Source organism: Drosophila santomea, chromosome 3L (genome assembly GCF_016746245.2).
Source record: "Drosophila santomea strain STO CAGO 1482 chromosome 3L, Prin_Dsan_1.1, whole genome shotgun sequence".
Classification (NCBI taxonomy): domain Eukaryota; kingdom Metazoa; phylum Arthropoda; class Insecta; order Diptera; family Drosophilidae; genus Drosophila; species Drosophila santomea.
In genome coordinates, this window is record NC_053018.2 from 19,667,738 (window position 1) to 19,691,934 (window position 24,197).

Consider the following 24,197-nt stretch of genomic DNA (forward strand, 5'->3'; position numbering starts at 1 on the left):
GCTTGCCACAAGCAAGACGTCAGTGCGCGCGTGCTGCGAAATCGAAAATAACTCGAGAAATCGTAATTTCAGACATCGAATAGAGTAGAATTCATACGATCGAGGAAAAGAACCACCTAATATTGGAATATAAAATCTGCCCAGTGATCGAATCGGCGGTGCTTCGATGTGCGCGTAGTGGTCCGTAACCGTATGATGAGCCTGACTGTGCTCTCGCCACCGCAACGTTTCAAGCGAATCCTGCAAGCCATGATGTTAGCCGTCGCCGTCGTCTATATGACCCTGCTGCTCTACCAGAGCGCCTACGGATATCCGGGCATCCAAGTGAGTTGCGAGTTCGAGTGGGCGACATATTCGCAGTGTGCGTGGGTGTTGTTAGCGCTGCGAAACTGTCATACGTGTGTGCTCGAAACTGATCTGCATAAATTGCAACGCTGCAGAGGCCAGCCAATTTGCATTATCCCCCTTTGATTCCGATCCCGATCCCGATCCCGATCAACGTCGATTCGTGCACTTTCATAAATCAACGCCGGCGAGTTGAGTTTTGCAGCTGCGCATGCGTCGAACGTCCGGCTTTGGCCGTTAAAAAACCTTTTACGCCCTTGCCTTGCATATAAAACAGTTTCGGTGCTTGGCTTTTTGCGCTCTCATACCCTAATAGGGGGTATCATAATTAAGCACAAATGTTGGCTGGGAAGTTCTTAAAAGGATATACCCTAAGATTGCTGATGAGGACCGGTATAACGTAAGCATATGTTTGGAACTGGAGACTTCGTTGCTTTAGAAATGGTGCAGAACGTGGTTCTAGTAGCTTAGTTTAGCTTAGTGGTTTGATTCTTAAGTCCTTTCTAAATTTGTTTTTTCTAATCAACCTTGTAGTTGATTGATTCAAGGATTCTATTCTGTTCTATTGAAGTTATTGTTTAACATATATCTGACAATATACTTGAAGTATGTATTTTTAAATCACCACCTTTGGCAATCCTTCCTAGAACGGATAGTTTTCCCTCGTCATTCCCAATCCCCAGAGTATTCCCAGTTTCGATTAGTCAGTCATTCCTGAATTTCTTGGTTTGCCGTCGGCAGAGCGTCGCCAAAGCTTTCAGTTGCCCGATTGCAGGGCTGTCAGGGTTCTGAGCCCTGTCTGCTCTGCCCATTTATTATTGTTCTCTTCTTACTTTTGGTTTTTGCATACATTTTTGTGTATTAAAATATTGTGTGCTTATATTACCAACGTGTGGGTTGCGAGGGGGGATTGCAAGGCGGACTCGTCCAGTGGAGAACCTTGTCAGTCGTATCACACATATCAAACAGTTAAGGTCCGTGGGAATTGGCTTACTTAGCTTCGTATTGCATTCCAAAATAGTAGAAGAATAGGTATTCCTGTGACACCTTTTGGCATGGCTATTTTTAAAACCCTTGAAATTGGAATAAGGGATGTATGTGCCCACTGTCTTGGATTGCAATACTTTATGAACTCTTCAAATAATCAGAAATAGGTTAACAAAATCCGAATTACTTTTTTCCTTTAAATTTCCTTTAATTTCTTTAAATAATTTCTTTATTTGCTAAATGATGCCTAATAGTTTCCTGCCGCAGTTATATCTTCTGCTGACAAAACTCCCTAACTAAGCCCTACATTTTTCATTCCATCGGAGATCCAAGGCAACAGAGCTAAGAGCTCATAATTGAATCAGCTGCAGCATCCTCAAAAATACCCATGTAATCCCCTGGCCCATTCACCACCTTCCGGCTCCTCAATTTGCAACTCAATTGCCCAACTTGGGGGCTTCTGTGAGTTGGTGGTGGAGGCTCCTCGGTAATGTTTTCGCATGCTGCTTCTAGTGTAATTAAAAACTTTATGTTGTTTTAATTCGGACAATGTTGTTGACGTTGTGGCTCCTCCAGTTGCTCCGCTCTTTTTTTCTGCTTCGGGGCTAACCGGAAACTTGGCAGGAATTAGTGCTACACACATCGCACTACTAAATGCTGAGCCGGATAAAAAACTGTCGACAACTGCTGGGTTGTTGCTTGTTCTGGTTGCTCTTGTTGGTCTTTTCAATTGAAGTTCTGTCCCATCGGAGGTCTGTGACTTGTCCCAGTTTAAAAACTGCATGCCAAGTACAATTTGCTTAATTCTTTTCGTACTTCGTATATGAGTGTTCTCTTTTTGTTCCTAAATGTTGCGCAAAAGTTGCTGCTTGTTGACTTGACTTGTCTTGGCTCGATTCTTCGAACTGCTGAACTGTTGAACAGTTAAACAGTTGACTGGACACATACTCGCGCTAAACTGGGCTTGGCATTCGTCTGATAAAGCAATAATTTCGAAATTGGGTGGGGGTTTTCATGGGGGCCTCCGAAAGCCCCACAAACCCCACCTATCCAAGATTCCCAGTATCTGATGTCTCATGTCCAGTTGCAACTCACGTCGCCAGGTCGCCAGCTTGCCAGTTTGCCATGTCGCGTGTTGCTGACGCATAAATCATAAATGAAACGAAATGAATAATAATCGTCAAACGATTTGGTTGTTTATGAATTTCTTTAAAGTGGCGCGCCAAATGGCCATCAGTTGCTGATTGATTTGAGTAGTTTGTTGTAGCTACACTGGGATCAACATGCTGATGTTACAAAGATATAGATTATCTTCTAGCATTTAAGAGATAGGAAGTAGGACAATAAAGATTTCTTCTGATACGAGATCTAACAATTCTATAAACTTATTATTCTATAGACTTATTTTGCCAGTAGGGACTTTCAAACATTTTTTCCGAGTGCATGGTAAATACATAATAACATTAACAAACTCTTGAGCTGAGGAGCATGCAAATCAGCTTGAGGAAAGCAACAGCCACAATGAGCCTTCGAGGCAGCCAGACAGACAAAGACCACGACGATGATGATGTGATTCCTGTTTTTGGCCTGGCCAAAAGCAGGTGCCTACTCCTCACTTCCCATGGCCAACTTGCTGCAGCTGGTTCCAGCTTCCCTTCCGTGGCCCCTCGATCCACAAAACCCTCCTTCTGCGCGCCGCTCATGTAATCAGCCCGAAAAAGTTGACGACATTAAGCCGCGGAAGGCGCCTGATAAAAGGAGCAGTATCTGCAGCTGGGCAACGGAGTAAAAGATACCCATATCTGGGTATCTGGGTATCTTTTGGTGGTCGCTTAATTGAGCCTGGATGAGCTCGGATGCTGGCTGCTGGCTGCTGGGCTGCTTGGCTGGTTGCTGTTGTTGTTGTGTGTATCTTATCTTAGATTCGTATCTTACGGATAATATTGTTAAACAGCATTTAATGAAGATTTTCCCGCTCGCCCAGCTGGAGGCGAACGAACGGTTCTGATTGCATTTTTTGGGGAATGCCTTTGATTTGTTCGATTTCTTCAATTTCGCTGATTTATGTTTTCCGTTATGGCGACCAGAGTTTAACTCAATTAATCTTCACAAAGGTCGCCTGAGCGGGGTAGATTCCATTTGGCGCCCTTTCATATTATTCACTCGCACCTCTTCACTCGATTCTTATGGTTTGCTCGTTATTAATTGACATGGAAATGTTTATAAACATATTAATCACACGGCTAATGAAGCATTAGTCATTCGAGTGGGCGTGGTGGGGGGCAGCTGTTGCTATTGTGTAGACCGTGTTAAATTTGTTTTGGATTTTGGGTTCGGCTTTATATCTATTGAATCACCTTTCACCCGGTACTTGTATCTTGTAGGTTGTACATTCGAAGAAAAAAATCGAGTTCTATTCGAAAATAATCGATTTTCTTGTTGAATTTTAAAGGTTACTAAAGTGTTGGAATAAAATATTATATATGGTAATGGAATAAAAGTGTTCTAACGAAAAGTGATACCTTTTAAAGACCTATTAGACACATTAGCTTTATCAACTTTTTCCATTCTGCTTAATTTTTTTTTTTTATGTGTGGTCATGTTTACTTCATTTCTATATGTTTTTAATGCTTTTTGCTCGTATCTGTTTATTGTATTTTGTACCTTGTAGATGTACAATGCGCAGGCGGCCTGCATATATGGCCACACGTGTTTCTGTACTTCCAACTGAATCAGAGTGCGCAACTGTAGCTATATGTACTTATGTATCTGTATCGGGGCTTGTTCAGTTTCATCACGTTCGAGTAATTCGCAAATCCCACAAAAGTGTCACAAGGCATTGCTGTTTTCGTGGTCCGTAGTCCGTAGTCCGTGTACTTGATTTGCATACTTGTACGGTTAAGCCACTTGCATCATGTCGGGGATTGGAAAACTGGCGCACATTCTAATCCGATCCGAACCTTGAATTTACGGAACCCGCTTAATTGAAAGAGGCGTTCTCTGCGTTATATAACCAAGTGGCTTTCACTGTTTTGGCTTTAAGCCGAATCCCTCACTCAAGTCACGACTTCTCTGCTATCTTTCTTGAGCAAATCTCCAGTGCGATTTCCCATACTCGCAATTTCTGCCGCAGCCAAATTAATATTTCAGCAATTTAATTGCTTCGGGTTTTGAGTTTCGGTTTCCCATCGGCGACGACGGCAGTTTACACCTGCCACTGTCATCGTCTCATCGTCTCATCGTCTCACTCCCGATTTCCTCATTAGGGAGCTGCCATTATATTGAACACCGTTTGGCTGTCGATCGTGCGGCAATAAAATTCTATGAGCCCAACTTGTGGACTGGCTATCAACGAGACAATATCGTGTGAAGCAATATAAGCCAGCGGGTTCCAAAGAGAAATCTCTTCTTTTTTTTTGGCGGGACAAAGCGGGGAAGATAGAGCTTAGATTTATAGCGGAAGTTGCCTTACGATTTGCATAGAGTGTTAGAACTGGGCCGTCTTTCGCCCGCGGTATTTCCCATTCGAGCAGACCTTTATCTCCGGCTCAATCAAGGCGAAACTCCACGCCCCACCTGTCCCCATTTTCGTGGAGGGCCATTAAAACGAGCAATGGGGGAAACTCTCAAAGAAGAGCAATTGAATAACCGCCGACAACAAAAGCAAATGAACCTGTTATCAGTGGAAATTAATCAAGCAGTTCACTCCGACTCAAAGCAATCTCAGTGGGTTTCTGCTCTTCCTCTGAACATCCCTATTCCGATTCCGATCCCAATCCCAATCCAAATCCCGATCCCCGGTTACAATCCCAATACCAATCCCGATCCCATTTTGTTTGCTCTTACTCAGCATTTATGGTGGTGTTGCCGTTGTTTATTTTGCCTGCTGCCGCTCATTTGTTTGCCATTGTTGTTTGCCATTGAAGTTCGCCTTTGTTTGCCAGGTGAAAATGCACGAAGCTGAGTCTGGAGAGGAGTGGGAGTCCCTAGTCCCCAGTCCCCAGTCCCCAGTCACCAGTCCCCGTTCCAGCTGAAGTTCAAGTTGAGTGTCTCCGATAGAGCGGGGGCGTCTTCATCTTTTTATTGCCCTACGTGCGATTTACACAACAAATTTACATTAACCCCACGCCACTTGCTATATTTCTTCCGGCTCACACTGGGAAAAAAGGGTGTTGTTCTTAGAACACCAGGGCTTAAGATTTAGTCTTGGAAAAAGTGTTTTTTTTTCTTTCAAGTCAATGACTTCTCATAGATAGTTTGTATTATTATTCTGTAAAAACTTAGCCATTACTTTTACATTTGTTATTATTACTTACATGAGTTTTCTCTCTCTGCAGGTGCCGCACAGCCAGGTGGATGCCCTTTCCAGCGAAGCCCTGACCACACACCGCGACCAGCTGCTACAGGACTACGTGCAGTCCTCCACGCCCACTCAGCCGGGGGCGGGAGCTCCGGCTGCCTCACCCACCACGGTCATAATCCGCAAGGATATACGCAGCTTCAACTTCAGCGACATCGAGGTCAGTGAGCGGCCCACGGCCACGCTGCTCACCGAACTGGCCAGAAGGAGCCGGAATGGGGAACTGCTCCGCGATCTGTCCCAAAGAGCGGTCACTGCGACACCCCAGCCGCCGGTCACCGAACTGGATGACATTTTCATCAGCGTGAAGACGACGAAGAACTATCACGACACCCGGCTGGCGCTGATCATCAAGACCTGGTTCCAATTGGCCCGCGATCAGGTGAGTCTGCCACATCGATCTATCGACCGGCGATCAGCTATTAGCTGGAGCTAATTTGCTGCCAGGTCGGCGGGTGGGCGACAATTGGCTAAGTGGGGTGAGCTCCAAAGGTTGGACGAGATCTGCTTGCTAAGATTTGGCAACTCTGGCTTGGGCTTGGCCATGGCCAATTTGCATAATGAGTTTTTAAGCTGGCGGGAATTGATTTGATTCCTTTGGTTAATTTTATGTCCGGCGATTTATGATTCTTTTTTTGGCGATCGCTTAATTGGCCATAAAAATGTCTTCATTCATTTGGGGCTTACCGACTACGAACACGGCTAATAGCATTTGTTTTTTCTTTCCCAAAACGATCGCTTATGTTTAAGATTTCATTGAGTGCTAAACTGCTAAACTGCTAAACTGCTACGCCGAAATATAATCGAATTTCGTGCGGTCAGAGAGCTTCATGTTGTGAAAGGATATTTATGGTAGTCATTGTTCAGTTTGGTGTTCAAGTGCCAACTTATGCAAAATCACGCGTCACAAATGTGTTTTGTTATTGTTTACACAAAACTGCACTCGTCCCCTCCATTTGACGTTCCTCGCTGGCATTGCAGCCAAGCAGCAACATCACCACGTCACAAAAGTAAAATAAAACAAAAAAAGAAAAACATGAACCGAAAACACAAATAAATAACCCCCGAGGGAATATGCCCGTGTGTGTACAGTACCTTTTGGAAAATTGTAAAAATGCTTGACGAGCACGTTTTCAACAGCAACAGCAATAAAAGGGGTTTTTTCCCCTCTTATTTGCAAACCCCTCAGGAGCGGAAAGGAGCTTAAAAAATAAAAGAGCGTTTTAAACTTTAAAGCCTTTTTTATTTTAGGTGGAAACTGTTATCGTTTATGCCATCGCCATCGCCATCGATTGGCTGCCACAATTTGCACACTAAACGCTTGAGAAACATTCACCCTTCAACATGCAACATGCAACATAAGTCGGTTCTGTGCAACATTTGGCAGCATCGACAGCAACATATCGCCGGCAACAATTGGCCAGCTCCTCTCATCTTTTTCCTCGATTTTCTTTCGCTTTTGGCCAATTATTTTGATGGAAAATCTGTGCCCCATGTTGTTGCACGTCATTTGCTGTGTGGTTAACAGCAATGTGGAGCAGCGACAGGCAACAACTCAAAGTTGCGTTCGATTTGATTGGCTGCGCAGGCAGCAGCGTTTGAAAACAATTTGTTGTAATTGCTAGTTGCAGCTGCTGCTGATGTTATTGTTGATGTTGTAGCTGCTTTTGTTGCTGTTTTCGCTGTTGTTGTAGCCGTTGATTAATGTTTTGTGTGTTGTTGTCAAGACAGCGCCCATAAAAGGGCAAAGCCTGACTTGGCGAACCCGATGTCGAATCAACGCTGAACTTGTTTTTTGAGATGGCTCGGATTGGGGATCAATTGGGTTGTGGGTACTCTTTCTTTGTGGGAAGTGCGTTCAATAGCAATCTAATAAAAATCCGTGGGGAGCAACTTTTACCGACGATTAAAGCAGGATTTGGGCTTTGCCGTTTCTGAACTGGATATGTCACTTGGCAAGGATTTATTTAAGAAATAAGTGGGCATTTATAGTACAAAAGAGCAAGAAACCTTCAAGAGAGCTATTTATACCTAAGAATAGGGACTACTCTTCAAATTCGCTTGCTCCTAAATAAAGTATAAATAGCAAACAAATCAGTTTTACTCATATTGAAGATGTCTTGTAACACCAATGAATGTTTAATACATACAATTTCGGAAATAATTAACATTAAGGACCTACTCTAAGCTAATGTTAATAATGTAATGTTAATAAGCTATATTTTAACAAAGTCTTTAGAGGGCTATATTTTCCATTTAAGATCGAGAGATCTGGTACCTGACAATACCCCCTTTCCGCCCAATTGTTTGTCGGACGTTTGATGAATGATTCAAATTTTTCATGCTTACAAATGAGCATAAATTACTGTAAATAGTTTTGGCCAAAAATGGAGAGCCGAACTGCAGCTCGACTTTGATTGAATGCCCAATGCGGCTAAGACAAGGAGGGAAATCGTTTTTCATTTTCGTTTTTCGTTTTTATTCCCGCTTGGATATTTTCCACTGACTCTTGCCTCGACCTGCTCTGACTTTGGACCAGCGTTGGCTACCATTTTTCCGCAGCAGCTCCGATTTGCATGCAACCAACAGTGGCAGCAATCGCAGCAGTCTTTGCCTCATTTGTTGGGGCAGCGGACGCATGTCAAATGTCAGCACTGGATCTCAGGATCTCGGAATCCCAGTCTACGGATAGATCGGCGAACACGGAGTGACAGCTTGTCCACGGAGTGTTCCTGTGGGTGGTTGTCTCGATTTGCTTGTCTAGATTGAACATTTACTTTTAATGAAGCTTCAGTTTTGGCTGCCTGACTTATTGTTTGATTGATTCGCATGGAAACGGAACCAGTTAACCACTTGGCTTCTTCTTTTCTCGTTGATTCTGGGGAAAACAAGATTTCTTTAAAGCTCGTCGCATTTTATTAGGCTCACATGTAGTTGCTCGCCGGCTCCCTGGAAAAACAATGTCGTAAAACTCACATAGACCACTCGGTGCTGATATTCTTTGGTGTTTTTTTGTGATGCCGGTCGTGGTCACCAGTTGTGGCTATTAAATTCTAAACGCGCCATGTCCCAGAGTTGCGGCTTAAATCTCATTAACTCGGCTCCTTTGCTGGCATTTCTGCGCCTTAATGTCGCTACTCTGAGTTTGAGCACGGCTGAATCACTGGTCTCCACGCACATGGTTCTGGTTCCTAGTTCACGGTTCTTTGACGTTGACAGCCATTCCCGGCCATTGCCCAATGATGAATCACCAGCGGGCCCACTGTATGAAGTACTGCAGATCTGCTTGTGTCAGCTGCTCATAACGAAGAACACGGAACTGCCATCCGCACTTCGTCCGACCTCGTTGGTTAAGAATTTAGCGTTTATTTGAGCTGCTCCGGTTGGATTTGGATTCGGATTCAGATTCGTAATAATGTGGCTAAGCATGCAACGCCAATCAAAGGCCAATTAATGACCATAGTCGTACCGAAAGTGTGCCGCCAACGCACGAGATACAATTCAAAGCCAAACGAATGTTTATGGAGCAGTTGTTCCATACAGTGGGACATGACGCTAAAGTGCTTTAAAACAGGGATGCATAAAAAGGTTTTTCTGTCTTAAATGATAAAATATTTTGTGTAATGATAATCTTAGACGTGAAGAGTAATTTCTGTAAAGGAAAACTCGTGAATACTTTAATGAAATATGGGTTTAGCACTAGTTTATTGTTGATACTGAGACCGACGGTATGAAACGCATTCATGGGCTATCGTATAGTAACAGCCCGTGCCTGAACTTTGGCGAGGCCTTTGCTCTGTTTGAGTTGTGCTCTCAATGCTCTTCAATTGAATTCAATTCGCAATAAATTGGAATTTCAATTGTTGCTGGCGGCGACACAATTTCGTCAGATGTCCGTCCATCCAAGCAACCAAACGACCCGCCCACCCAACTCATCTCGTTTTTTATCCCTCAAAGGCCCGCATGCAACTTCCTCTTTAATGGTTCTCGTTGTCACATTTCATATTTGCGCTGCGAACATATCGGCATGCACATATCCACATATCCACCTCATACCTCATATAAATGGGATGGCATGTTCTGTTGATCCACAGAACAGCAGAGAATTCGATTCGAATTCGAATTCAAAATGTGCCGGTTGATTGGCTCTTAATCACTTCGCCATCGCATTAATTGAATGCTGAGTACCTCCTCTGTTCGATTTCAGAGAGTTGCTTTGACTCACTACAAATCAGGTAATTGATTCATTTGCTTCTTGCTGTGTCTCTTCTGACCATTTAACACTCGCTTGCCCAGGGCTAATGGCTCTTCAGGTGTAGAAAGATTTCAGGGCCCGGGGTCAGCAGGTGTTTTCGGGGGAGGGTCAAAGAACAAAACCAAAGAGAGAGAGAAAACCCAAAAACCCATAATTAAAATCCCATGCTTTGTGGTTTTTGGAGCTGGAGAAGATTACGCAAAATGCGAAACGCCCAGAATCTTGTGGTCGCTTCCTGAATTGAACGATGCGTGTGCGTAGCTGCTGATGAGCCTATAGTTATGGGAAGCACCTACTGACTTCTTCAGAATAAATTATGGTTTTTAAAGAGTTTTTTTTGTAGGTACAAAGAGGTTAATCTTCAGGCTGTTATCGAGTATTTGGGTTCAAGATTGAGAGCTTGGCATGCCCTAAAACTCTACAAAAACAGAGCCTCGGAATGTAGTTGAACTATTTGCTAAGTTATTTGAAAGATGTAAAATACTATGTGGTAATTTGTCATTCTTTTTCAACTTGTCTCGACTCATCGTAAAAATGTAAAACGTATAACAAAGTTATGACCTAAAAATTGAGTTGTATAACTTTTTATCACCACACAATGCGGCATTGGTTAAATTAATACTGCCCAAAATTTTGCCATCTAAGTTTGATGGGTTTTTTATTAGTTTGAAAACGGGTAATGGGTAACTTCCTAAATTCGATCAATAAATCCATTTTCCGCCCAGCCAGCGGCCACTTTATTGGCAGTCTCGACGAAATTAGTCACATCCTGAGACCATCCATTTTGGCACAACTTTCACTTGGACTTCGCGGTGCATCGGACAGTTTTTGGAAAAGCATATCCATTGTCCACGCCCCCTGCCCATACATTATAATTTTCCGTATTTTCCTTCGGTTTCGGCCAATGCAGAAAAATGCAGACAAAGCCGCCGATCCGGTGGTTTACTCGGAATTGGCGAGTTGCTCAGCGTGGGCCTGGTCTAGATGTAAGGCCAGCTGCAACCGCAGACCGAATGCGCGGCTAGTTGACCGCACCCCACGTGCTTTCCAGGTGGGGATTGAGGATTGGGCGCATTGAAAGGAGGGGATGGGGGAGGGGTTTTTGCTAGGGTGGGCATTAAATTTTAGCGCGACCGAGAAAAAACAAAGCACATTGGTAAGAGGACGGCAAGAGCCAACGGCCAAAAATGCTTGAATGGATTGTCCAAATGGTTGGCCACAGTTGCCTTTGGCCCGCAGCTGCAGTTAGAAACGCAGACGCCATTGAAAATGCATTGCTTGTTGCGGCTGTTGCTCTGTTGGCCAAGTGGAGCTGCAGCTACAACAACAACAACGGAAACATCAACTAAAAACAACGGCTAAAACTGAAGTTGGCCAACTGGTGTGGTGTTTGGCTTGTGCTTTTCCTGGGCCGCCTATTTAACTGTTGGCTTTTTCCCTCTTGGGCGCCGAAAACATAACGAATTGTTGTGGCAATCGCTTCGTTCCAATTGAGTGCATGCCACGCCATGAAAATCCAGCAAAACTCTGCAGATTTCTGCTACCAAGTGTTGGCCAAATTTATGAAGTCAATATACCTCGTCTGGACTTTAAGCGATTTACAAGAGCACATTAATCTGACAACAAGTCTATGGGAATCTTTAAATGACACATTGTGCAGCAATCTTAGATAACACGGCGAAATTGAAATGAAATGTATTTTTGGGTTTGTAAACCCAGCTATGTTCGATTCTGTATACCCTCAATGGCTTGGCATCTCTACTCTTTCAAGAGACACTGTTACTCCCTGATTTCTTCGGCTTCGCATTTCCAATAGCTTCTTTCAATTAACTGGGCGTTCTAAAGAACTCTATTTATGGGACACTTCCATCAGAGCGGCCAAGTTTCGCCATAAATTTGCGAAACACGTTGTAATGCTGTTTGTCAACAGTTGGAACAGTCACATAAATTAAAAGCTAGTCAAGTGCGGACTGCAACTGCAGCGCAGCAGCTTTTGCAGCAACTGCAGCATCTGCAACAACAGCAACAGCAGCAACAATAGCAGCAACTTGCAACAACAAGCCGGCAACATGGTGTTAACATTTTTCGCCCCAAAGCGGGGAAGCATCCCGACGACTCTCTCAAAAGAAAAAAGTGGAAAAAGTGAGCTGGAAAAAAGGAAATCTCGTAAAAATCCATGAAAATTCAGCGACGACGATGTTGCTGGTGTGCTGGATGTGTGTGCCTTCCAATGTTGTGGATAAAGAACTCCAACTCCAACTCCAGCTCCAACTCCAAGTGGAGGCAAACTGGCAAACGTTGACTTTCTAACTGTTACAAGTCGTTGCTCAAAATGCTTGTGGAGCGGGCGTATTGTTTGCCCAAGTTGTTGCCGTGCCTCTTACTTCGCAAAACGACGACAGCTACATGGCCAACAGCAACTTGGCTAACAACAACAGCTATAACCATAGCTATATAGTCGCGTTCGTGTGCTTGTCAAAGCTTTAAAGCGATTTTCGCCTGATTTGACACAAAGGCACAGGCAAAAAGTTATTAAGGGAAAACTGGAGCCAATTGAGTTGTTGGAGTAACAAATTTATTAAGACCAAAGACTTACAAACCCTTGGGGCAATGTCGCGAAATAGATTTTGTGGCTCGGATGTGCTTGGTCTGGAGAAAGCCACTAATGAGCGGGAAATACTGTGCATACTACCTCCTGAGAATTCAGAACCCTACCGCAGTCAGCGATGCATAAAAAAGACGCTTCTTCTGTGGGCCTTTTTGCTTGAGTTATTTCTTGGACCGCTTTTGAAGACATCAGGGTGTGTGGGAATTTTGTTATCTGATTGCCGGACGCTTTCTTGTAAAAGCTGCTGACCCAACGCGTTTTTTGTGTTTGAATAATTATGCCGTCGTCTGACGAGTGAAAAGAAGTAGGCTGGCTGTTGACTACAAAGACTACAACGTTTCCCATGCTACGATTTCTTGTAATTTACATGAACCACAATTATGCAAATATCGATCGGATCGACTAACTTGATTCCCTCTCCTTTATTTTGCAGACCTGGTTCTTCACGGACACCGATGATCACTACTACCAGGAGAAGACAAGTGAGTAGAGGAAGCCATTAGTTATTTAACCGATTCCATCGTGATGATTTTATTTTATTTATTTTTCTTGGTTGCCCAAAAATTATATTTCCAAGCGACGGAGAAAATCGAATTTATCACAAAAGAAGAACAGCCTTTTACCTGGCCAAACACCGACCGACCGACCGACCAACCGACCAACCTCTTACCTTTCGATCCCGATTCGGAACCCAAAAATCAACCCGATCCCTTGTATTTTCAATCCGTTGCCTTCGGTTTGGCCGTTCTCAATTAAGTTTCACATCAGCCAAGTGCCACGCCCATCGGCACCGCCTAATATTGGCCACTGTCTGGACCATCCGAAAACCGATTAAAGTTTATAAATTCCATATCGCATAGAGGAGCACAGCGAGTGAGGAAGCTTCATCACTCACCCGCATTTTAATTGAATTGCAGCCTGGGCTGCGCTTCGATTTTCTTGGGCTTTAATTAAAAAAAAAGTTCAAATTTCAATTTCGCTCAAAAAATTGTATGTATTTCCATTTTGCATACTCCAGCAGACAGTGGACCAAGGATGGAGAACAGAGCTGCAGACAGAAAACTCAGGCCCCAGAACCTTAGACCCCAAGACGATCTCAAGTTTCGCACACAAACAACTCAGATGCGATACAGACATGCAGACCCATTTTGGTATTTTGATTAGGCCAAAAGGATTCGGCTAAACACGCTCGGGGATTTTGAGTTATGTGCAGAGCTGGCTGGACAAAGGATAAGTTCCAGTCCCCCAGTTGTCTTGTGTTTAAATATTTCAACAATTTTCATCCAATTAAGGCGCAAAAGTTTTTGTGCGTTGCTCTGCTTTTGCGCTTTTTATACGTATTTTTTTTGCTTCTTTTCTTCGGGCATCTTTATCTGCGGCGGCGGCGGCGGCTGTCAAACGATACAAAATGTATCCGCTGGATATGAGCGGCATTCTCGGCTAACAAGCTACTGTTCGTTCTGGGGCTGCGAAGCCTGGTCTTTTAGTTAATTAACATAGAAGTGGGCCCACGGCCACCAGCCACCGACCGCCGACCATCGACCATCGGCTCCTTCTGTTTCTTGTATTGGCCCGCTTAATTACCAATCTTTATCAGCCTTTTCACCTCGTTTCCCTTCTTCATCTCTCTTCTACTTTCAGAGGGCCATCTCATCAACACGAAATGCTCACAGGGCCACTTTCGCAAGGCGCTTTGCTGCAAAATGTCCGCCGAATTGGATGTCTTCCTGGAGAGTGGCAAAAAGTAAGTATTATTAAACTCAGTTATGATAGATGATACCTTATGATATTGTGGATATAAATAGTTGGAATTTAGCGACTAAGCGGTGACAACTAATATGGAGTTTATGTAGGCAGTATTATTAAATACAAAAAAGAAGATACTAAAGTAGAAGTTGATATATTAGGAACGATACTGAGATGCTGAAAAACCATTTATGTATATTCGTGTATGAAAATGTCTTCACTTCGTAATTTCCCCTTGATTGGATATCCATACGTGTGCTCAGCTTCAATTTCACGCAGAATTATGGCGTTAGCTGGTGAGTTAAGAGGTCATGTTGCAAGTTGCATCTGCAGCAAAAGGAGCTGCAGCAGCAGCAGCAGCATCTCGACTGGCTCCCCTAAAATGTTGTCATATTTACAGGGCTTGATGCCCGTTCGATGCGTTTCTGCTGCACAACTTGAGCGAGAGCAATGACTCCTTGTGGTTAGCTGCTGCTGTAATAATAGACTTTAATGCTTTTAATAAGCGACCGCAGGAGAAGCCCATCATTCTATCCATGGGCAATACAAACCAATACAAACACCCAGTTCTCTGGTTCCCGGTGCTCTGTACTGTGCTGCAGCTGCCATGCGTTCTAATTTGCGCAATTAAGACGCAGCAGCAACATCCACTCAAAACTTGTCCAGCGACCGCAGTCCGAGAAGAAAGAGGAGCGGACCAGAAAAGACACTTCAACTAGCGCCCAAAGGAGCAGCCTAGAAATTCTTCCCTCCTTTATATTTTTCGCTTTTTTTTTTTTTTTTTTGCTTATTTGTAATTACGCCGAAGAGCAAAAGCAGCAGCAACTGCAGCCAAGAAATCTAGAACAACTTGGACATGCTTGGACTTCAGATGATGAGGATGACGAGACTAGCTGGCTTTGCTGCTGCAATGAGACGAGTCGCAATGGGATGGAATGGGATGGCTGGGCTGGCTTTCATCTTAAGTTGACTGGCCGTTTTGGCTTAGAACTTGAAACTGTCATTATGCGAGCGCGGAGCATGCAATCAATAGCAGCGGCAACAGGCACTACAACAAATTGTTGAAACAAAATAAATGGCCAGCAATGAAAATGTGCAGTTATGAGCAAGATGAGGCAGTGGCTGCTTCGGTTGCTGCTGCTGGTGGGTCCCAGTCGCCGGCGAGTAAGAAAGCAAAAATGAGACTAAAAGAGATATGAAATGGTATCAGGTGGCACAGGAAACTGTCCGGGCATCCTTCTGGCTGATTGGCAACGTTTAAGAGCCGGCTGGCAACAGGCAACAGGCAGCAACAGCAAAATCCCAGCCTGGCCAAAGAAAAAGCCGAGCACAACATGAAAAAGAGGTTAATTAACGTGCATTCGAACTGGCAATTATGCCACGCTGCTTTACTGCTTTGCTGCTTGTGCTTTGCTGCTTGTGCTTTGCTGCTTGCTGCTTACTGCTGTTCCTCATGCTGCCCCCATGCTTTTTACAACTGAATGTTGCTGCTGCCGCTGAACGACTTTTACGCACGGCAGCAACATGTTGCTCGCAATTGGATTCGGCAACCGTGGGGCGTCCCGTTCAAAAGTAGCACTATTAAATGCAAATCCAGCGGGTTGTTTTTAATTGCGAATTGCGAATTGTGATAGTGAATTTATTTGCCATCAAACATGAATTATTTGCCCCACTGTGCGGTGGCTGGAGGACTGCCTTTCGCTCGCCTTGAATGGCTAATTGCAGTTGCTGTTGCTGCCGTTGCTGGCTGCTGTTGCTGTTGCTGTTGCTTGTCGGTGTTGGGTATCCATTATAATACCAAACAATTAGTGCAATTTAATTAAAATTACAGCAGCAACAATAGCAACTGCAAGTCATAGAGAGACAGACAGCTAGGCGATGACCTGGCCTGCCAGTCAAGACTCCATTGGAACTCCCACAAAAAAACCGACAGCAGCAGCAGCAGCAGCAGCAGCAATCATCAATTATGTGAGCATATAGAAATTCCAGGCCACGGAGGCGCCAAAGGTTCCATGTGCCCCACTGTGTGCGTGTGCGTGTGCGACATTTGCCTTTGGCTTAGCTCCCAATCACGGGGTATTTTATTAATTAGTTTTGTGTGTTTTCTCGACTCTGAATTCCAAAGTCAAAGCTGCCCGACCTAATCTCTTTCGATTTATTTGTCTCAGGTTCTTATTTATCTCTTGGCTGACTTGGGTGTGTGCCTGCTGCTGGCCACACCTAATGTGGCTGGCGAAACTTGTCAGGCAATTGTATAAACGGGCACTTATCTGATTGCAATTCGAGGTTGCCCCGCATCTCGCCATTCATTCGCATCTCACGGATACTCTCTCGACCGAGCGACCGAGCACGTTTCGTAATCAACATTTTGACATAATAAGAGCGCCTCTTTTCGGGAACCCCGGACCCTGGGTGTAATTACAACACGTAATATGCGTAATATTCACAGCATAAGATGTAAATGGGGCAAACGAGAAATGGTGCCGAAGGATCGGTTTGGGGCGCATCAATCAAGCCCCAGCTGATGGTGATGATGATGATGTTAATGCTGCTGCATGCTACTCCAAAAGTAGTCTGTGGGTGCGTGGGAATTGGATTCGCTCGCTTTTCGATACGGTTCATCAGGGAAATTTCCCAGGGCAGGCGGCCACGCCGGACCCTTTCTCCCAGCCGCACCGACTTGGGGTTAATCCCATATTGAGCCATAAAATAATAGAGCCACTCGCACTCGCATTCGAATATCCATCTATGGCTGCGACAGTTTTAATCGCGGTTTGATGCCACTAATGCACTTTGTTGGCTGGAGGGTTGCCCACATATGTGAGTGGGGAAATCCAGATGCTTATGTTGGCTGCAATGTGTGAGAAAATTTTCCCTCTTTTCCACGGTTTTTTTTGCGGCCAGGGGCAGCTATTTATAGAGAGAGTGAAGAGATGCGTGTGAAGCTAAACAGTTTTTCCTTTAAGGGGCGACCACCAACACTTCCCCTTCTTGCCGCTTAGAAACGCATCAATTTCATTTATTTGCCACTTGTGGCAGAACCACCACAACAATCCCAATTATTCAATTGATTCCATGGTGAAAGGGAGAACGCAAAATGCATTTGTTGACATTGTGTCGCCACATGAGAAACATTAAAAAAAAATGCTCAAATCTTGGTCGGAATTGTGGCAGCGGAAACAGGCAATTTCACTGCAATTGCAACAGTGACAGCAACATATACGTATGTATATGGATACTGGAGTTGGACTAGGAAATGCAATTGCTACTCCACATCCGGGAAGTGGACTTGCATTGCTTTGCTCTACATTTCAATTAGCGCCTATCGCCAACACAAGCCCCACACCCACTCTCACACCCACTCTCACACCCACAGAAATTCGCATAATCGCCGGCAATTGCCTTCAATTTGCGGGCTCAAGTGCGCGCATCCACAAGATATATAGATACAAAGATACAGCTACTCTGTCCCAGAATTAATGATCTGCTTTGTCAGCCTCGGGAGAGACGCCAGTTGACAAATGCCTTTCAATTGTTTGTCCAGCCGCCCGGCAGAAATGCCTTTGTAGATGCGCAGGCGCACGGCTTTGTAAGTATCTGACTCATTGGGTGCACAAAAAAAATGCACTAAAATAAAGAAATAAAATTAAAAATGGTGAAAAAATATAATATGTTCAAAAATGGTTAATAAGTCAAATTATCTAATGTTGTACCATCTAATTGTTACAAAACATGATAGAAAACTAATATGAAACACGATCACAACCTGTCTAGCAAGCTCCAACTTTATCAATCATATTATTGTGTTTTTCTGTAAACTTTTGACTGCAGTGTATATTAAAAAGGTATTAAGCAGGTATTTACTTAAAAAAGGTGCAGTTGAAGGCTACCGCAACATGCTCGTTGAAATAAAAGCATAATTTTGTAACGATTGCCATAAATGAAAGTATCCATTTACACACAAATTTCTGTTTTCCCCTGCGCTTGAAAAGCTTTGCTAGCTGCATTAAAAGAAAAAGATTAATTTCCCTCTTCGACTCTCGATGCAGTCCGTTGATGAGGCAAACATTTCGGTTGACTTAAGTGGTCGGACGGCCGCTTAATGTAAATATCATGTTGTCTGCCCCCACAGACAGGCATAAATGACACATTGATTTGTATCAATCCGCGAAACTCGAGACCGAAAGATACTTTCTGCTGTTCAGGCAGATGACAGCTGACTTATTGCTAATTGCAGGCGAGCCTGTCCAAGTCTCATTTCCGAAATGGAGTCGACTTTTCGAGTCGAAAAACAAAACATAAACAGACACATAAACAGAAACAGAAACAGAACCCGAAACCGAATGAAATCAGTTCGTCATCGTCGTCTGACGAGGTTTTTGGCGATCGCTTATCTTTGGCCGGCTGTCAAAATACTTTTAGCGCTGTGCAGGCAGCTCGTTCGTTACTAAGTTGCCTTGCCGCTCTCTTAATGCGAAATCTATTAAGCCCGCGTCTTTTGGGCAGCCTGCCTGCCTTCAACTCCAGATATATCTCCTTTGGCCGACTTGAAGTGCCCCGTCAATCATTTTTTATTGTGGCTCCAGACATAAACTCATTTCGCCTGCAATGTGGAATGACTACGCAGCCGCCAACGCCCCGCCAGCGTTTTACTTCTTTTTTAAAACTTTTTTCCTTATGTTTTAGTGGGTGAAAGGGGGCTAAGTGTGGGTCGGGCTGGATTTTTCAACGAAAGAGCCCAGCTGGCGAACTGATCGAAATCTGCCCACATCAGCATCGGTTAAACCTATAGCTATATGCTATGTATATGCTTTATGGCAGAGGCAGCTGCTGCAGCAGCGCGAATAATTGGAAAAACGGCTATGGAAATAAACTAAAGTGTGCACTCGTTTCGCATTTCAGCTTATTCGCGGCCAACGGCCACACACTCCGATGCACTGACAGAAAAGTTCGGGATGTTTATTTATATTTGAAGAGGATTTTACTGAGAATAAATGCAATTATTAAGAGTAGCACGCTTGGTATGGATCTATATGGGAAATTAAATAAGAATGATTGTTTAATTAAACAATGAAACTAAAGAAGGAATTTAAGTAATTTGTTTTAAATCAGGGTTTTTTATTGATTTTATATGACATAAAATTTATATAAAAGCCAATGAAAAGAAACAAGTTAATTAGTGACCGTTTCTGGGACTCTAACAAATCATTAAATATTAAATTATTATTAATTTAAGATGATGCATATAATTTTCTGCCAGTGCTTTGAAGTGCAATCCGATTCAGAGAGAAACAAAGAAACAGAGAGCCGACAAACCCAAAATAAACAAACTGTGTTCGACACGGAGAATCGGAGAAAACCCCACATCAGCGATCCCCTAATTGATAACCCGAATCGAAAGAACCACCGAATGAAAACATTTTCATAAATGCCAATGAAATCAAAGAGGGGGACTGGCGTTAATTAAACGACAACAAACATAAACCAGCGTCTAGATTTCAATTTGGAAGCAGGGAAAGCAGCTGCCTATGAAAAGCGTATATGGGGAACTGAAAAACGGAGGTGCTGTGGCTCTGTGCATAATTAAGCAAATTAAACGCGCATTTTTATGCGTCACGAAGAAACTAAGGGTTGGGTGGGGGAGACATAGATGTCGGAGGGATAAAGAGGTAGCTAAAACTCGGGGAGTTGCGGCCTTTTCGCACAGGTATCGCATGTGGCAGCCGCAATGGCAGCCAAAGTCGTAGACAACAGCAGCAACATCATGCAGCCAGGCAATTTATGAATGCCAGGCTTTAGGAGTAGCATCAACTGAGTACCACACACACACGAGCTCCACCTCCTTGTCTACTCTAGTCTTATGCAATAAAAATTATATTAAATTACCCAACAGACGCAACGACAAAAAGACCAAGACAAGCCAATCCTCCAAGATTCGATTCGATTTTATTGAATACTTACGAGCTCGACGAAAGTCGCTTAACCCCAAGAAACTTGCGTTGTTAGTCGAAGAAGATAATACTCTTTAGGAAAATCCCCAAACAGAAATGTTAGAAAGAAAAGGTACTATATAAAAATAAAGTCCTTGTTGGATTAAGATCCTAAATGGTCCGACTTTACCTTAATATCAGTGTGTATCTCTTCTTAAACATATAGTATTTCTCTGCTAGATCTTCACAACATCGCAACTAAAATATAGGCTTTTAAACAGCAAAAAGCGTACTAAATCTGATTACTAGAAATTCCGCAGAGTATGACTTGCGAATTTCTTCCCCCTTCCGGAGCCCAAGTGAATTCCCGCGTCACCGATATCTTCCTAAGGGGATCCCCTCGACTACAGGGAACTGCACCCATAGCAAATGATGGTCAGCGTGGACCTTTCAGCTGCCGCTGGCCGCTTAATGCCATCATTAGTCCACCGTGGGCTACCGGATATGGCTGATCGTTTGTCACTATAAAAACTGCAGCTGCACTCGCGGACTTGAGATCTTTATCTGACTTTACAGACATAGCTCTTACCTTCAACCCGGGTAATTGCAGTCTAAATTAGTGCACTTTTTACATGCGGCTTAACGGACACAGCCTGGCGTTGTATTCTTTATTGCATAAACTAATCGATTTGGATGGGTACTAGCAGTAAGTTAACCGGATATACAGGAATTGCGAACGCCATAGATGGCGTCATTAGCTTCGGGCAACTTGCAGACTTTTCCTGAGGCAGGACGACTAAGTCGATGTGCAAGGACACTCAAATCGAGATTGTTTACCCGCACCATTAAGGTGGGTTCCTTCTCGACGGACCTACAGACCACGGTCTTTTGGCAATTGACCGGTGAACCGGTCAACTTGGGAGGCATGTGCCTGACCGGAGCGTCTGGGAACAGTCCCATTGTTTGAGGACCCACATCGGCACCCACTTTGGGACTATTACAGGATAGACAGCATAGCCCCGTATTGATAAATCCAGCGGCTCTGGGACATGCATCCTTATCCTCAATCAATCTCAGCCGGCGGTCTATGTCATCGAAACGATCTCGTATATACTTCTTTAGAGCAGGCATGTGCACCTTATCCAGCTTGCTGTCCAGCATATCCTGCAGTTCCTCCATGGTGCCCAGGAAAGTGAGGTTGTACTCCTGGACTAGAGTCCTCAGACCCTCAATCTCCACCACACATTGCTTGACTATTTCCAAACGGTTAAACAGAGCTTCGGTTTGTTTGAGAAAAGACTGAAGTGTAATGTAGAACTTCTCCAGCTTGAGGCTGACCTCCTCCATTCGGGTCAGAATCGGTGTGGCTATGCGTCGCATCAGCTTTTTCATAAAGTCCATGTTGGCCAATAGACTGCAGGCTATCTTGTTGTCCTCGTCGCAAACGGTGCACAGATCCTCGCAAGGAGAGGCATACTGTTCGGCATGATTGATCTTGTACTTCTTGTCCTTGGCCTTGTTGCAAATGCGAATCTGCTGAAAGTGACACTCCAACTTGCACTCCAGCTCCTTGATGCGTTTTTCCAACTCTTGCACCTTGTCCAATTGCTCGGAAATGGGAACGATTGCCTCCACATCGAAGGGCAGTGGAGATATCTTGGACTGCTCGAGGATACGCTCCATACACTTGCCCTCGAAGCCACTTATCCTCACCATATCATTCTGGCAGTTGAGTTTCTTGAGAAGAACATTTATGAGACTTTGGAGCACAGCCACGTTTACGTGGGTCAACTCAGGCACGCCCAAAGCAATCCAGGTCATTTCCTCTAGTGTTAAATCCACGTGAGCTGGCATCTTTGCTCGTCTTTAAATGTTACGATTTTTTAAACGAAATATAGTAATTTTAGTTTAATTGAACTCTCTGTTACTGTTTTCCAGGTGGTTTTGTCACTTCGACGATGACAACTATGTCAATGTGCCGAGGCTGGTCAAACTGCTGGACGAGTATAGTCCCAGTGTGGATTGGTATCTGGGCAAGCCGAGCATCTCATCGCCGCTGGAGATCCACTTGGACAGCGTAAGTGCAAATGCCAGTTATTTCTGCATATTTTCCTATATAGCTCGTAATTACAAGCCTGGCTGCGATCGCCTTTCTCCATCTTCTGGCCCGGCCCAAAAGCCGAACCGTGGCCGTTATTTATGTTACCACCAGGGCCATTTGTCTATGCCGCCATTTGGCTTCCAGCTGCCAGCGCAAGCTATCATTAATAACCGATATGATCTGGCGCGGCAAAAGAGTAACAGCAATAGCAATAGCAATAGCAATAGCAATAGCAACAGCAGCAGCACCAACCTGAATCCGAGTCCCAGTTCAAGTCCGAATTTGAACCCGTTTTCCAGACCGATCCATTTGAAATACCGCGAACTGATCCCGTAATGAATGTGCAGGCCATAGATTTCCCGGCTTAGCCACGTTGGCCAGGGATGTGAGCAAAAGCAGCCAAGCAACGCCACTGCGTGGTCAGAAATCCATTCAAAATCTGGCACACCAAGCCAATCCAACCCTGATCACAGCAGCGTGCATAATTAAAAAACCCCAAACTTTACGCTTCATTTGCGGGAGAAAGATCCTGTAGAGTCTCGGTTTACTTTTGGTCCAGACCCGAGTATTAAGTTTCCAGCTCGCACATGTCCATTTACATGGTCAATTAATCAAGCCACGTTTCGGTCTTAAGCTTTTTTTTGTTTCGTCTTTCAATTCGAGTCAATTTTCTCTGGGCCATTGCCAAAAACCAGAAATATGGCGAAGGAAAAAGGGATATTTATTTGAGTTTAGCCTTTGGTACACTCATCCTCTTTTTTTTGGGGGGACCCATTCATAAACCAGTTCTTCCGTTAATCTCGCCCCTCCTCTCCTCTTTCTTTCGATCTGCAGAAGAACACGACAACAAACAAGAAGATAACCTTCTGGTTCGCCACTGGCGGCGCTGGCTTCTGCCTCAGTCGAGCCCTGACTTTAAAAATGCTACCCATAGCAGGTGGCGGCAAGTTTATCAGCATTGGCGACAAGATACGCTTTCCGGATGATGTCACAATGGGTTTTATTATAGGTAAGTTTGTACACGGAGTAAACCAAAACGATCCTGAACTTATATATTTTATCTTTTAAACAGAACACCTTCTGAAAGTCCCTCTAACCGTGGTGGACAACTTCCACTCGCACTTGGAGCCCATGGAGTTCATACGCCAGGATACGTTCCAGGACCAGGTGTCCTTCAGCTATGCCCACATGAAAAACCAGTGGAACGTGATCAAGGTGGACGGCTTCGATATGAAGACCGATCCCAAGCGCTTCTACTCCCTGCACTGCCAGCTCTTCCCCTACTTCAGCTTCTGCCCGCCCAGATGAACTGGATGATCCCGATCCGAAGTCCCTGGGGATCCTATTTGGCTGTTGCAGGCGCACGTCTGCACTTGGTCGGTTGTGAACCGATGGGGCAGGCGTCAAAATCAAATCTCGCCACTGTGATTTAACATTAAGTTTATGTATACGAGCAACGACATAAGGTTCTTTGTATATATGTGTGTATTGAGCAGCTTCCAGCTGGACAGATGTGCTTCCTAATGGTATAAGAAATACTGTAGCTGTAGGTCTTGCAATTCCAACACTTCCAAGTGCTTCCCTATAGCGTTACACGCGATTCTTCCAATCGACTTAGTGCGTAGTTAAATTAATGGTCTAGTCTAGGCTTAAGTTATCTTAGCTTCAGAGAGACCGCTTGACCCTCTGCTGTGTAATACTGTAATGCAGTCTAATGTTTGCCTAATCAAGCAAAATGCATGTATATAGTAGATTAATTAACTAAGCAATGTTTAAACCATTTTGTTACATTTTAGTTTGCTTGAATAAAACAGAATATTTTATTAAAACTTTTGTTTTGAAGATTGACCTATTTAACAAAGAAA

General features: G+C 44.1%; 2 protein-coding genes across 2 annotated transcripts; one reads left to right on the forward strand and one right to left on the reverse strand.

Annotated features, from left to right (window-relative positions):
- On the forward strand, positions 1 to 24,161 carry LOC120448916 (fringe glycosyltransferase). The gene is made up of 7 exons (XM_039631139.1): positions 1 to 324; positions 5,670 to 6,074; positions 12,989 to 13,037; positions 14,197 to 14,299; positions 22,170 to 22,308; positions 23,167 to 23,341; positions 23,405 to 24,161. The coding sequence occupies exons 1-7, from the start codon at positions 193 to 195 to the stop codon at positions 23,638 to 23,640; spliced, it is 1,239 nt and encodes a 412-aa protein (XP_039487073.1). The 5' UTR covers positions 1 to 192; the 3' UTR covers positions 23,641 to 24,161.
- LOC120448917 lies at positions 20,857 to 22,194 on the reverse strand. Its single transcript, XM_039631140.2, has one exon. The coding sequence runs from the start codon at positions 22,083 to 22,085 to the stop codon at positions 20,943 to 20,945; it is 1,143 nt and encodes a 380-aa protein (XP_039487074.1). The 5' UTR covers positions 22,086 to 22,194; the 3' UTR covers positions 20,857 to 20,942.
- Positions 24,162 to 24,197: the final 36 nt, after the last annotated feature.

Coding starts and splice junctions, on each gene's coding strand:
- LOC120448916 (XM_039631139.1), top strand. CDS start 193: ATGATGAGCCTGACTGTGCTCTCGCCACCGCAACGTTTCAAGCGAATC. Junction 14,300..22,169: donor TTCCTGGAGAGTGGCAAAAA/GTAAGTATTATT, acceptor ACTGTTTTCCAG/GTGGTTTTGTCACTTCGACG. Junction 22,309..23,166: donor TGGAGATCCACTTGGACAGC/GTAAGTGCAAAT, acceptor TTCGATCTGCAG/AAGAACACGACAACAAACAA.
- LOC120448917 (XM_039631140.2), bottom strand. CDS start 22,085: ATGCCAGCTCACGTGGATTTAACACTAGAGGAAATGACCTGGATTGCT.